The sequence below is a fragment of the Chlamydotis macqueenii genome, chromosome 10 (genome assembly GCF_036417535.1).
Source record: "Chlamydotis macqueenii isolate bChlMac1 chromosome 10, bChlMac1.mat, whole genome shotgun sequence".
NCBI lineage: Eukaryota > Metazoa > Chordata > Aves > Otidiformes > Otididae > Chlamydotis > Chlamydotis macqueenii.
Genome location: NC_141565.1, coordinates 13,614,426 through 13,629,245, shown reverse-complemented (window position 1 = coordinate 13,629,245; position 14,820 = coordinate 13,614,426). Strand labels below are relative to the sequence as shown.

The following is a 14,820-nucleotide window of genomic DNA, read 5'->3' as shown; positions in this document are numbered from 1 at the left end:
GCTTGCAGGTGAAATCCCAGCTGAATATACCCACCACCACGCTGCTGAAGGAATTCCATTAACATTTTAATAAAAATGACTGAATATCACAGGTTACATGAAACTTTGTACAGACATTCTCTGCATAGTAACAAACACTGATGTACTTGAATTTAAAAATTGGATTATCTATAATCCTTTAAAGTGCAATTTGTTTAAGGTTTTAAATCAAAAAGGATCTTTCAATAAACTTTAAGCTGTAGAATTAACTTGAAGTAACTTTGCATTTAACTAAATCATGAATAATGTCGCAGTGCCCTATTAACTCCCATTTCAATTGTTTCCTCATTTAAAAACACTTTCCCTTAGAGTTACAGGTAGGATGGCCATTTAAACAAGTTTAATGAAACAGCATTTTTACTCCACCAGGCAGTATGGTGGGAATAAGATTTAATTCTCCAGTTCCCTCACCTGTGCAGTATGCTTTTAGGGTTGGGGCAGGGGGTGGTGGATTATCTAAAACAAAACTTGCTGATTCAGTGCAGCAAGAACTAAGATGGGTAACAACTGCAGGAAAAGTGTTGAAAAACTGAGCAGACTAAAATTACATTCCTGTAATTTGAAAAAAGTGGTGGAACAGAGCTATAAAAAAATGCATTCATTCACCGTGATCATTCCTATTTTCAGATTTTTATTCAGCTATATAGAAGTTGCTGTACCCCTGAAACTAGCTAGAGAGCAAAGTTCTTGAAACCAAGTAAAGAATGGAGTACTTATCACGGCATGGCAACGCAATTCGGACAAGGCAGTGCCGCTACTCAAGCTGAAATAGGGGTAAAATGGAGCTACAGCGTGATTAGCCGCTATATGCTGGTGGCTCAGTCGCCCGTCAGGAGGGTCTTGTTCCTAGACAGCACAGGAGAGGGAGAGGAAATTCAATCCTGGTGTGACCAGGTGGCCTCAGCTGATCCTGGGAGCACTGTAGTCGCAGGTCTGTGTTTTCTTCAGAGTTCCTTTCTGAAAGTTTTGAATGGAGCTGAGTAAGGCTCCTCGGCTTGCACTGACATCGGGCTGCGGGCTTGGCTGCGTTGGCACCTCTGTACTCGGAGGAGGAGCTGCTGGTGGCAGGGGTGGCGGTGGTGGTGCTGGGGGTATTGACGATGCTCCTGTTGAGGAGAGAAGATGTCGTTTGATTACGTCAAGGAGGTCCTGCTGCAGAGGACTGCAGCTCTTGGCTGGACTTGGTCAGTCCTGCACTAGTCACGTCATTCCTTTATGCCAGTGGAGTGTGAAGAACAGAATGGATGAAAAAATGCCAAAGTGATCAAATGCCTCTATCTGCAGGTGAGTCATGTCATCTGAGACACCTCTGAAATGAAGCCTGAAATGCCTCAGTGCTCTGGGATCCAAAACATGACTCACATGTGATCTTGCACTGAGAGAAACGGAGATCATTTAACAGGATTTCCCAGCTTCAGTTTCTCTTGTTTGTCCCCAGTGAAGCAGTTTGCTCTTTGGGTCATGAGCAGTAACAAAGACCGGAAGCAAATCTCACTACTAACTTCACATTCTTACGAAGGACCACATCGCTGTAGTATTTGTGATGACTGCTTGGTCAGATCATATTCCATTTTTAAATTACTAACTGCAGATAGAGTTTTCTGGAAGTGTTTTACACTTCCACAGTACTGTCAGACTTTCTTAGAACAAGAAACAAATGCTTGTTTCACAGGCTGAATGAATCACAACCATCTGTCACTCACACCGCCTGCCTGCCTCTCCTGCACCCACCAGTCCCCTTCGCACTCTGTCCCTTCCTTTCTTCCCCAATCACATCCATCTCATGCTTTTCATCATGCCTCAGCCTCCATGTCCTGAGTCCCTGGAAAGCCAGAGCCCGCAGCGGTGCGTGCGGGCAGCTAGCCCAGCAGTGAGGGCCTGTGTGGAGGTGCTCCCTGGCAGCTCAAATCCAGGCAGGTGGCCTTATTGTCCCCAAGCAGCTCTCCCAAATAACCTGATCTTGTGCAACTCTGCTGCTGCTGCGCATTACACCATCATTTCTACAGAAATGTAATCAAAGAGCCAGGCTGGAGTAAGAGCAAAGGGCTTCAGAGGTGATCCCTTGCCATCCCCTCAGACATCCACGTGAAGGTCGCATTTGCAGCACATCACCAGCTGTATGGTGAATGATGGACCTGTCTTGTCTCATATATTCTGGAAGGAGCACGGGGCATAATGATTAATATCTTAGAACTATTCAGCAGTGAATTTTTACTTAGGATCATCTACATCCTAAGTTACACCACCGTAAGTCTAGAGAGACAGATGGCACCTACAGCATAACACTTGCTTTTGGTAGTTCTAACGTCGAAAGAGGAATATACTGGTGAGTGGCAAGAATGATGACACAACGCAAAACAACATGAGGTCAACCAAGAGACTATGGCTACTGAAGGAGAACTGCTTGCTATGAAGCAAGCAAATACCAAGCAGTTAAAGGACATTATGCCACACAAACTTGAGGTATTTGATGAAGGATAAAGCTCAGCTACAGAAAACAAAAAGCAGGCAAAGTTCTCTGTGCTCCACTTCTCTTTCAATTCCTCACTAACACTCATTCTCAGATTAACAAGTAATAGCAAAAAAGTAACTGCCGTAATTTAAAAAAGCAGTTATACTAGATGAAAGTCATAACTCAAAGCTCCCTCATTTTCTATTTGTACTAGTCTTTGAAGAGAGACTTTTCCCATACGGGAGCAAGCTCAAAATGCAGAGTATTCACACAAAGCACTCAATTTTGTCAGTGTACGTTAATACATGCTGTGACTGTAGCACCACCAACTTTGCAGGAGAAATTCTCATTGGCATGAAAACCAACTGTGACAACAAAACATGGAAGTACATATTGGGCTCATCTTCTCTCCTCCCTTCAAGAGGAAATACTCAAGTCCTAGTAGATATACCAGAGATCAACCAAAGCAATTTACCATGTCTGTTGTACATGGATCAACTGCTCTACTTAAGTAATCAAAACATTACACAATGTTAACAAAAACAGAAATAAATTGCATATTGATGTCTTAACTTATCCAAACCTACTTTTTACCCTAGCCAAAGATGTAAGTCAATTTATTATTAGAAATACTGCAAAACCATGCCTTAGGTTAGAGTCCTCCTGTTTCTCATGTGTGTACAGACTGCCAGCAAAGCACAGCAAAGCAAACCTTGACACTTTGCCAAAGGAAGAACAAGACTAAGAACAGTTAAAGCAACCACTTTTGTGGTTAAAGTGGTCAGAGCAGAACACCAGCACTGGCGTACCAACGCTATCACCAAACTGATGAGGTGAACTGCTGTAAAAGAGCCAAGACAGCTACTCATAAATGAAATGGCTTGTCAGAGATGCAAGAACTGAAAGAACAAGGACACGATTTTTGACTGGAACTGCAAGGTGAGGTTGAAGAGGTTGTGCAAGTAGTTGTACAGATGCAACAGAGAAAGACCATGAAAACAGTGGCCAGGACTCTGTTTGGAATACAAATACAACTGTAACATATGCAGTGAAAGAAGGTACACATTTGACAGAGAGAGGGCCAAAAAAGCCAAAAAGTGCTTGGATCACTAAGTATTATTAGGTCAAGATTCCATATATTATCTTCAAATTTTGGTCTGGTTATTTTACAACAGGGGCAGAAAAGACAGAAGTAGGGGGAGAGGCCACCTTCCTTCCAGGAAATCTGTTAAATTCCTCAGGACTCACTGCTAGTGAAACTGAGCTGCTGACAACATCATACAGTTAAACTCTTAGGAGCCTGATTACAGACAATGCTACTCTTACACCTGAGCTCTGCCTTGAAACATAAAATACACACAGTTTTTAGGACAGTATCTGGCTAGCTATGAACATTACTTATTGAACAAATTAATTAAGAGCATGGTTCTGAAAATCTTCAAATCAATTCATTTCAACTAGTCAATCAAAACCAAGCTGTCCTTCCCTTCTTGACACGAGTGGTACAAAGGAAATCTTAGTTCATGCTGGTGTACTCCTATGCAGGTACATGTACAGATTAAATTGTTCTGTCCAGCAGCGAAATATTTTCCTGTATTTACTAGAAAACACATTTGAGACAAGGGCTCAGTTGTAACTAGACCTTTCCAACACACGTGTTGGAAGAAGTTACCTGCAAACACACATTTTACTCATTCATGCAGTTGTAAGAATAAAACACTCAAACAAGAACTTACCAAGGGTTTTTTACAGGGACATTTTTGTTAAGAGAGTGTGTTAAAAGGAATAGGAAGTAAATCAGATGCTGTAAACTTGATGCCTGAATTGAAACAAAAACTTAATTATGAATTTAAAGTGACAGCAATTGTGCAAACAGCATTAAAAACTTGGCTGAGAATGGGATGCAAAGAAAATCATTTTAGTGATAGAGTTTTTAAAGATGCTGTATTTCATTAAAATAATCTATAAGAATGTTCAGATCTTTTTCTTCTATTCCCTCCCAATACTAAGCAAGTTCAAGATTTGCATTCAACTTTCCCATACAGAAACAGAGCATCTTTAAAGAGAGAAATCAGCAATAGCTTACTTTTCCGAAAATTCACGTTCAAAATGATGCATGCTCTATTGAAGACAGCAGAGAAAGAGAGAGGACATAAGTTAATCATCCGGTTCTCGTGTCAAAGTAAGAAAAACAGATACTGTTAGCTGAAAAGTTAGTACAAAAGTCAATGCATTCTTATTCACTGACAAACATGAGGATAGCAGATTGACTACTTCATATCACATATACAATACTTTGATTCTGAATAACGAACCACAATTTTCCACGCTATAAGTATTATTACACTTGATGAACAAATACAACACACATGCTTTCAGTTGCACGTGACATAATTCAAGCTTTACAGGATTAAAGTGCATTTAGAGAGATTTAGCAAGAAATCTGCAGGAAGATTAGCCATAAGCGACAAAATCCATTCGGTTCAAGGAACACGTCCTGTCATATTGACACCTGTATTTACTCGTGTTCCGGCTATCAGAGGCACTCAAGAACAGCACTAGATAAAGCATTCAAACTGTCATACAGAGAGGTGAAGAGCAGGAAAGATGCACCACATGGGTATCTATGAAACTACGTCGTACTGAGGGTTCAGAACAACCGGCACAGAAAACAATAGCTAAAGTAAAGTCCAGCTCTCTCACTTTTATTTCTGCAGGGAAGCAAAAATGGTGCCCTCAAAACTTGTCTCTATTGTAAGAGAGCTTGCTGGTATTTTATGGTCTTACTGGATTTAGAGAATATGCAGCGAAGTTTTAAATAACCCATTCCAGTGTTCTGCATCCCTTCTGATTCTAGCCACAGCTCATAGCCACAAGGGAAAATAATAGATTTTCAAGAAAGCAAAGAATTGTGCAAGTGGAGAAAAAAGAATCAAACATTCAAGAGAGAATGTCAGAAACACAGGAAGTTACAGTAAAATCACTTGCCACGATCTAAACAATGCATTTCAAAGATGTTATTTAGCCACATATCTGCAACAAAACCAGCCCAAAATGTTCTAGTCAATGAGAAAAGCCCATGAGAGCTTATGTTTCTACTAGGCACCTTTCCTCTCAAAGCACGTCACGAAGATCGCTGAAGCCAGCAATCATTTCATTTCTTAGCATGTTCTGCACTGACTATACCGAGCACCCTGCTGCAAGCTAAGTCCTGCAAGGCCTTTGTTCACATCTCAATGTGTGAGGGACCCCCTGACTGAGGTTCCTTCTCCAGGGCATGTCAGCCTGGAGCCTGTGCCCCTCTGGTCGGTGTCTCTGGCTCTGCACACACCCACACACTACATTGATTTGTTTGGTTACAAGTGGAGACAAGGGCAAGAGCTTCTGCTGGGCACACTTTTCCATGTCAGCCTTCATTTTGCCATGGCATTATATCAGCAAGATGCTCTGACATGCCGTGATTCTAACACAACCACAACCAAACCAGAAAGACAGACTGAAAGCCTCATTCCCCTTCTGACAATCATCTCACCACATTGATACTCACAAGGAATTTTGGTTTAGATAGAGGTAAATATCCTTAGCAAGTACAAGGAAACTGGAAGAGATACAAGCTACAGATCCATTAGTTGTCACAAAGAAAGTCCTGCCATGGGGCCAGTGAGTCTTTCACCTAGTCATTAATAGTATACTTGCTTAGAATAGCCAAAACTACAACATCACTGGTGAAAAAAAAAACATAAATAAATAAAAGAAATCAAGCATGCTGGCTTTCCTTAGAGCTAATATCTGAAGTTTCTTCTATGAATTCTACTCAAAAAAAACCATTCCTGAAATGGTGACACTTGCCTTTACACCCGATCAAATGCATCAAAGCCACTGGCACACTAAAGCACTTTCCAATTCGGATGCAGTAGGGCAACGTGCACTGTGCCACGTGGCTGATCATCACGAGTCACCATGTGCATACCAGCAGCAGGATGACCAGCACTGCGACAATGTGGTCTGAACTACTGTGCCAAGTTTTGAGCCCAAACTTGAGCCATTTTTAGCCATTTGAGCCATGTCTACACATAAACCTGAATCACGCGCTGAAAACTTGGAAAAGCTTTCAATCAAATTCCAACACGTTAAAGTTAAAACATAAGTAAAAGGTAGTTTTATTGCAGGTAAAAAAAAGTATTCTAAACATCTGTCCATCTCGGAGGCATAAAGTTTTATTTTGCATTTTCAGCTACTTCCTTTTTAAAGTATACAGAACTTGAAATAAACCCTCCAGCTAAGAGCCAGTATATCCAGAGAACAGCACTGTTATTGTGCAACACAATAACAGTAATTATCTTGTTTAGACTAACTGGGAGAAGTTAGTTCATAAAATACACACTTCAGCATACCCTCAACTCGAAGGAGCACTGACTGATTTGAATTTCAGCATGACTGATCTGAATTACATCACACAGACTGCAGTGTCCTTTGAAAGACATCCACAGCAAACACAAATGTGACTGCATGGCTTCAGTTAGTTGACAAGTCGCGCTGTGTAGAAAGTTCCTGGGACTAGAAATCATACGGCAATAGTCATCGTAACAAATCACATTGCTACGGACTGCTTCCTTTCTAGAAATGTATTCCGTTAACGCCTTTTGCTGTTAACATTTGCCAGTGCTCCTCCTTCTAGCCTTTCAGACTGAAGCACACCCATTATCGCTCAATATTCAGATTTGTAATCAAACTTTCACAAGCATTTCTATTGCCCACTCAAGATCCTTCACCACTTCCCACCTGTCCTAAACGCTAGCAAAACTGTTTGCACAGCTACCCAGCAAACTGGAAGAGGGAACTGCCCCAAAATAATAAATATATTATTTTTAATCCTCATCAGTCTCTGATTTGTTTCTACCAGTTCTACTGGTGTTATCAACGGGCTATAGCAAAACAGGAGATTTATGCAGTCTAAGCCATCAAATTTGTCACCATCAAAATTCCTGAAACTACATCATAGCAGTACAAGTATAGAGAGACAAGACACAAAAACAAGGGATCAACCAATAGTATTTCAGAGTCAACAGGCTATTAACATCAGAACAAATGCATAATGCAACATGAGGCCCAGAAAACATCTGGAAAGTAGCAATGTCATCAGGACTCAAGTAATAGAGACTTGGAAGCAAGGACTTATACTCGACGGGTAAATCATATCACATATCTCAAGAAAGGTTATGAAAGGAAAAAGAACAGTATTAAGAGGTTCTTTGTGGCCCTCAAAAGAGAGCAAATGCCCACAGTCCATCCTTGAAAGCCACCATCCCTTAACCAACCTTGGGAATAACATCCACAGTTGGGGCAGAGGAAATACAAAACAAAAAGACAAATACCGTAATGACCCTTGAGCTTACCTGCTGTAGAGGGCGGAGTGGGGGACGATGGAGATGTTAATGGGGAACTCGCCCCAGAGCCTGCTAAATAAAACAACAGTCTAGTAACTAAAGCTGTGACATTAAAATTCAACACAGTCAGGCAAGACAGATTGTTGGAAACAGGCCAACTTTATTCACTGAAGATCCAATCCTGCTTCCACTGAAATCTTGGGAAAGATTCCCATTCATACGAACAGTGTCACTCAGATCGATCTGAACAGAGCAGCACACAGTACACAGCATCAGAGGAGGTCCAAACACATAAGAGCAGCACTCAACTGTATTCCTCAATGGGAAACACTTCTTTTCTGTTGCTTAGGCTGTTGGATTTCAGCGTCCAAACTCTGTTCTCCTTAAGAGTTGTGCCACTGCATGGATGGCACCCCATTTCTCCTTCTAAGAGATGATTTCCAGTCAGTTGCTGTACTCCACAAGTTACTCTGATATCTGACTATTGCACAATAGGCTGCTTTTGGACACACTTTAGCCAAGCAGGTCAACTCTCTTAAACTGTTCGCTAGTACCGACCATTCCTTTTAACTAAATGAAGATCTGTCAAAGGCTCTGTTGTTTTAGAATTTGGAACTGAAGCAGCAATTAAACAGATAATTTTCTCACTCATCTTAACACCTTACTATGGAATACAGATCACCACAGAGTTTTTCCCTGAAGGCTGCACTATTAAATGGCCCAATTAATGGGTGTTATTATTATTATTCCACTCAAATGTCAAACAGACTGAAGAGACTGATTTTTCTTTTTAGGAATGGGCCACAGAAGAAAGGACACATTATTTCGTATTCAGCAGCTGAAAATCTAACACTGACAATATTTTTAAGCCCTCAATATATCTGTTATTAAATACCCAAAACAGTGTTATCAGTCTTAGTCCAATATTCATGTGTAAACTGATGGCGACCCTGGATATTTTAAGCCAGAAAATGACAGCAACAAAAACACTGACACAGCTGTGTAGAAGCAAGCTCTTCTCTCTGTAGTTACCTGAGTTATTTGAATTGCTGTATTTTGCTGAGTGTTCTTCCCCACTTTCGTAGGCAGAGCGTTTTGACTTCTTTAAACAAAGCAGAAGAAACAGAAGGTGGGAGTGAGTAACTGCTTTCCGTGATAAGGACTGAACCGACGCACAGATTTGTTACAGCCATCCACTGTATCACACAAAGTTTATCAATGCCCAACAGCCCTCTCCCCACACCCAGCACGTGCTGTCATGATGACAACAGCAGGAACGCTGTTCTGCACTCAAGTATCTCCAGGCATGCAACCAGGGCAACTCCAGTGCCCTCTGACCACAAGGGAAAGGCAGAAAACTGACCCACCAAAAAGGAAGAGAAACACAGACAGCGTGCTGCAGGAGCAAACTAAAAAATGCTCAAATTCCCTCACCTGGCAGGGGGAAGCAGCACAGGCTGTCATCTGTGTATGAGGTGTTAACTAAGCCTGTTTTCACACAGCAACCTCAACCAATATAGAAGTCAGCCACCATTGTAACCTGTACTACTTAGGAAGCGTATTGCTCAGCTACAGAAGTGAAGACAATCACGAAGCAGTACAGAAAAACACAGGACAGACTAGACCAGCGTGCTTGTGGTAGCACACGCTACACATTCAAGAAGGACACACATCCTTTTCTGTGAGAAAAATCTATTTTAAAATTGCTTACTTTTCGTGCTAAGATCTTCCTTTTCTTTTTTTCTTCTTCAGAGCCATGATGAGATTGAGCTCTTGTCAGCCTTCTGTGCTGGTGAATCTTCAAAATAAAGGGAAAAACAGAAAGAGACCATGTTAAGATCTTAAGTGTTTTCAGACAAGGCATATGTTTAGGGTGCAAGAAAACACACTAGTAATTTTGCATGTTTAGTTTTCTTTTTTCATTTTTAGATTTTATCTTTACTTTTGCTGGTACAGGATGGACCCTCATATTGTAGTTAAAATGATTCTTTAACTCAGAAGCCACTGCCTGTGAAGTTGCACCACTTAAAACAGTGAATGCCATACAGTTAATAGCTGTTCTACAACTCCTCATACTGCATTTTTGGGAAAGCAAGTCTGTTGAGGAAAGACTTTATTACTCAGAATCACTTTGAGTGAGTAAAAACCCACTTTCCCCCTGTAAAAGTGATAAGAGGAAATGGAATGTCTGTAGGAAATACAGTAAAGAAATGCAGACGTTACCAATTTCTGCTCTTCCGTTAATCGTTTTTCTATGCACTCCTTGGCTGTTTTCAATGCGTCTTTTAGCTTAGTAGGAATCTAATACAGAATAGGGAAAAAATCATAGCAGAAAATGCGATAAAGGAAATCACAACTTCACTGCTCAAAACTCACCACTCATCTGACCATGTTGCCCTTCTAAAGCCCCAAGTTCTGACACTATTCCCTTAGTGAAGGAGAAAAGAAGACTCTAGATGCATGTTTTCCTCTCGAAACCTAGCTACAGACTTAACAACAGGGACAAAGAAACACCAGGTAATGGAAGGGATCTCTAATGGCAGGGACTGCTAACTATTTTGACACTCCAGTCACATCCCAGCTGCCAGGAGGCTGACAACACAGGACACACAGCATGTGCCCTCCAGGAGCACTGGAGCTGGCAACAATGTGCTGGTGGTCTCACCCAGCAAAATCAGTTTCCAGAGGTCTCAGCAAGTCGTTTCCTCTCCTGCAAGGGACCCACATTACTTAGCAGCCTCCACTCAGATTGAGTGCCATCATCAGTCATTCAAATTAGCTCCAGCACAGGAATTACATTTGAACTCTCACAGGTCACACTGTGCCTCCCTTCTAAGGGATGACATAACATTCTCAGGTACAATTCACCAGTGAATCCAAATATTGATGGCAATTGCCATAAAGCGAAATAAAGCCAGCTGTCCTTTACCCTATTTGTCAATTAATGCATAGCTACCCACACAGCCTGGCACTTCCACAAACATCAGCAAATCAATGTTCAACTCTACCTTAAACTGTGGTTTCTCAGAGTTTGTTAGCAGGACGTCACTGAATAATCTGTGAGTGGACAAAAAAAGAAAGGAGTATTATTCCCAAGAGATAGGCAGAACCACAGTGAGAATACTACCGGTAATGTTTGCTTAACTCCTCTTTCTCCTCTTCCTTCTCTGCCCTCATGTGTAAGCCACTGCTTGGGTTTTTTTTCCCACAAGTTTTTATGTACTGCTTTTTATCTTCCAAGCACTGCTGTAAAATTAGTAGCATCCAACCCTCAGAATGTAGCCACTACTGATGGCAGAGTTAGTAAGACTGTGTGAAGTATTTTGAACAGGTACAATTATCAAAGGCAGGGAAGGGTTTCCCAAAAATGAGAATGCCTTTTCCTTAAAAGTATATGGGTTCTTAAATGACAAAAGATTACCGGGGACTTTACTTTAAATTTCACCTAAACAAAATAATTTCTCTTTTTAAGAAAACTCTCTTAGCACAACTGTTGTTTTAGTATTAACAAGAACCATGTGAAAGATCAATGAATGAACTTAACATTTGAAAATGTCTGCATTCTTCTCTGTACTCTGGCAAAGGCAACTAAAGCAAACATTCTAATATTTTTGCTCTCCCCTTTGTGGTACCAACAGCAACAGCATAAATGATTAATCCTTTTCCATCCAAAACAAAGACACTAGAGGGCAATGGTAGTCTGAAAATAAACTGCTTAGTCCATTTCAAGATACCCTGTTTTGGAGAACATACTAGAAAACTGTCCCAGAAAGAGATCTCAAGCCTGGCTCCATGATGAACATTTCAGAGATCTTTTGGTTGCTGTTCAATATGGAAAATTATCACAGGCTTATACTAGAGAAAACAAATTCAAGTCTAGAATCAGGTTTATAAGAATAGTGAAAAACTTAGATATAAATCTAATTTTTAAAGACTTTTTAAAAAATGAGCATTTATCCTTGTTTACATGACATTTTTGACCCTTTCTGATTATGTGTCCTTGCAAAATTAAGCAAACTCATAGTTTATATGGTTATAATAAATAATAAAGCTTAATAAATATTTAAATTACATTACTTGCATTGCACATCTACATAAAACACTTGTGAAAAGTATTGGTATGAAGGGAATGTAGTATAATAACCTACATATCAGATACAGCTGAGCATGGATTGCTTGTGCAACATCTTTTAACACCTGTATATTCCTGTATTCAGTTTTCTTACAGTATTTCTCTCCTGCTTACATTCTTCTCTCACCTCCCACCTCCTTTAAAAGCAGAGGAAGGGAGAAGCAGCAGGAATTGAATGCTCAGACAAGCCTGCAGTGATTCTTCCCAACCGGGAAATATGAATCTTGGAGCACGCTCTGGATGCACTGCAATCTGTATACTGTGAGATCAGACCCTGATTTAGGTATGGGCAATCTGTTATTTATAAGGTCATGACTCTAGCACCTCCTATTAAGAAAAACCAAAAGAACACCCCACCAGGAGCTGTTGTTCTACACTCAGCATGCTGGTGATACGTCACAGCGCGGTGACAGCAATTTCCCTTGTAATGTTGTCTTCTAATTGCAGGAAGGGTGGCACTGCAGACAGGTATGATCTCCAGTTCAGCCGTGCACTGACATTGCTCCCTTATCTGCATCCTAATCTCGCTCTGTACCTGCCTTTACAACTTCACTGCATCACTGGGAGGACAGCCTGCAAGGAAATACATTCTGTCTATGCTTCAGCGAATCCCTAAGGCAGCCGCACAAGAAACCAGCCAGAACTTCCACGTAACGTTTCATACCCAGACCCAGTCTAAATGTCACTGCTGAGCAAAGCAAGAGATCTGTTTTGGTAGTCATAAGTAAACTGATAGCAAAACCTACTGAAGCAGGTCTGAAGGGAACATGCAAAAAGACTCCTTATTGCTTTAAAACAATCTGTATATGATCTCAGTCATCCTTACACTACTTTGATAGCTAGATCAATTTAAATGATAGCACCATGCTAAATAAAATGCATTCATGACAGCTCCAACACACCAGGAGACAAAGAAATGTCAAACGAGCATCTATCATATTCACAAGTGACAGTTTTATAAAGCCTATAAATTTTAAAGCTTCATTAGGGATACGCTATACATCCCTCAGAATGAGGAGCAAATCTTTCTAAAAATGAACAAGAGCAAAATTCTTCCTCCTAATATAATTAAAAACATTCCTACAAGCACAAAACAAGACTTACGGCATCTGTAAGAGCCGTGAAACAGTTGGCATGCCATTCTTCATAGCATCAGAGGTCAGAATGGATTCCAACACAGACACTACCAAAGAAAGAATAAGAATGAACACATTTTTGCACTGCAGGATAGCAAATGATTTAGAATGAATGTCTGGCACTGCTGTAGGATGTTCCCCTAAGCACTGCATCAACTAAACAGTGATGAAGCTCTGTGGCATGTGTTTTTTATTATAATGTTACTATTACACGTACAAACTTTTCAAGAATGTTCGACATGAAGCGAGGGAATCCAGACATCTAATTACTTACTACACACTGTTTTATCACTCAGTTTAAAAAAAGAAAAATATATATATATATATTTATGTGCGCGCTACGTATATTTCAATAACACACTTTCTGTTTTTTAAAAATTAACCAGTAAGTTATTTCTGGTCACAGGTTGCAAAGATCTTAGGCTGCTAATTCACAAAATTTCAGCTTAAGTAAAAGGTAAGAGTCCCCAAGAAGCTGAGACTGACGTTTTCTCGATTGTATACTAACCAACAAACACTGATGGTGCAGGAGGGAAGCTCTCTACTGGAATCGTATCTGGGGGCCTTCCATATGTCATTTCATACAGTAAGTGCCCAAAGCAATGTACATCAACACCTTCTAAAGTCTGTAGAGGAACAAAAAAATAAGAACAAAACTTGCTAGAACTAATACATTTTTCACAACTAGTTTGAAAACATGTGATAACCCATTACAGAAAAAAAAAGTGGTCTCACATTTGAATAAAGAAAAGAGGAACCATTAAAACAGTTTGTAACCACAACCACTTCCCTGCATAACTTCAGCTCAAATGAAATCTTCAGGCCTCAAGCTAAAGCAGCTACTGCTGTCCTTCTCTATGTGATGATCTAAATGGAACAGCAGTACAGTCGTGTTCAGTATAACAGCGTAAAGTAGTAAACTCTTTTCACACACAGCAGCTTATAGAGCCATATATTGATACAAATCACAACCAAACACGTTTTCCCAGCTAAGTCAAATAGCAAATAATGATATTCATAATATGTCCAACCACCACTTTACAGGGCAATAGATAAAAAGGCAGCAAAAATACATACCAAACAAACCTAGCAGAGAGAGCCTCTTTCACCCCTCTTCAGGTTTGTACAAGCTGTACATACATGCTAAGCTCCCAGACAGCATATTTCTGAAATTTTTGAATCATGTTTAAACAGAAATGGCTCCTCTTGCTGGAGGAGGCTTAGAGCTTTGATGGCACTAAAAGATTTGGACTAGCCATGAACTTTTGATCGTTTCTTTGACAACAGAGTAGAACTTGTTTAGCAAGGTCAGCGAGCAGCTGTCTCATGATGTTGTACGAAATTTATTACAATAAGCACTTAAAGGCAGGGCAAGATGCTGGCTAAAGGACTATTGCTACAACAGGGCAAATTTGTTTTCATATTTTTGCAGGAAGATAATATTTTGCTGTGCAAGCCTGCAGTTAAGAGACACTCTTCAAACAAACAAAAAGCAGCTTTAAATAGCTAAGACGTCTGCAAGAATCTAATCAATTTTCACAGCATCCACCAAAGGCAAGGCTGATGACTACTCCCAGCTAAGACCAAGTACTAAGCTGTGCTCATTGTACAGACACACAAATGAAGAAATATGGTACAAAATATGCACATTTCTATGAAATACAGGAACAGGGC

General features: G+C 40.4%; 1 protein-coding gene across 13 annotated transcripts in view; it reads right to left on the bottom strand.

The window, feature by feature from the left end:
• Nucleotides 1-49: 49 nt before the first annotated feature.
• The window catches only part of PXK (PX domain containing serine/threonine kinase like), a 37,033-nt gene continuing 22,262 nt past the window's right edge, over nucleotides 50-14,820 (bottom strand). For 5 of the 13 annotated variants that reach the window (XM_086755955.1, XM_086755960.1, XM_086755957.1 and 2 more), the window contains 8 exons: nucleotides 13,655-13,772; nucleotides 13,115-13,193; nucleotides 10,887-10,935; nucleotides 10,102-10,179; nucleotides 9,590-9,676; nucleotides 8,911-8,980; nucleotides 7,888-7,950; nucleotides 50-1,145 (listed from right to left, as the gene is read on the bottom strand). In XM_086755955.1, coding sequence (XP_086612081.1) covers nucleotides 940-1,145; nucleotides 7,888-7,950; nucleotides 8,911-8,980; nucleotides 9,590-9,676; nucleotides 10,102-10,179; nucleotides 10,887-10,935; nucleotides 13,115-13,193; nucleotides 13,655-13,772 — 750 coding nt within the window. In that variant the 3' untranslated portion in view covers nucleotides 50-939. Of the gene's footprint in view, nucleotides 1,146-4,227; nucleotides 4,311-4,577; nucleotides 4,613-6,038; nucleotides 6,090-7,887; nucleotides 7,951-8,910; nucleotides 8,981-9,589; nucleotides 9,677-10,101; nucleotides 10,180-10,886; nucleotides 10,936-13,114; nucleotides 13,194-13,654; nucleotides 13,773-14,820 lie in introns of those variants that run through there. The other 8 variants (XM_086755956.1, XM_086755958.1, XR_015259607.1 and 5 more) reach the window with 7 other exon arrangements.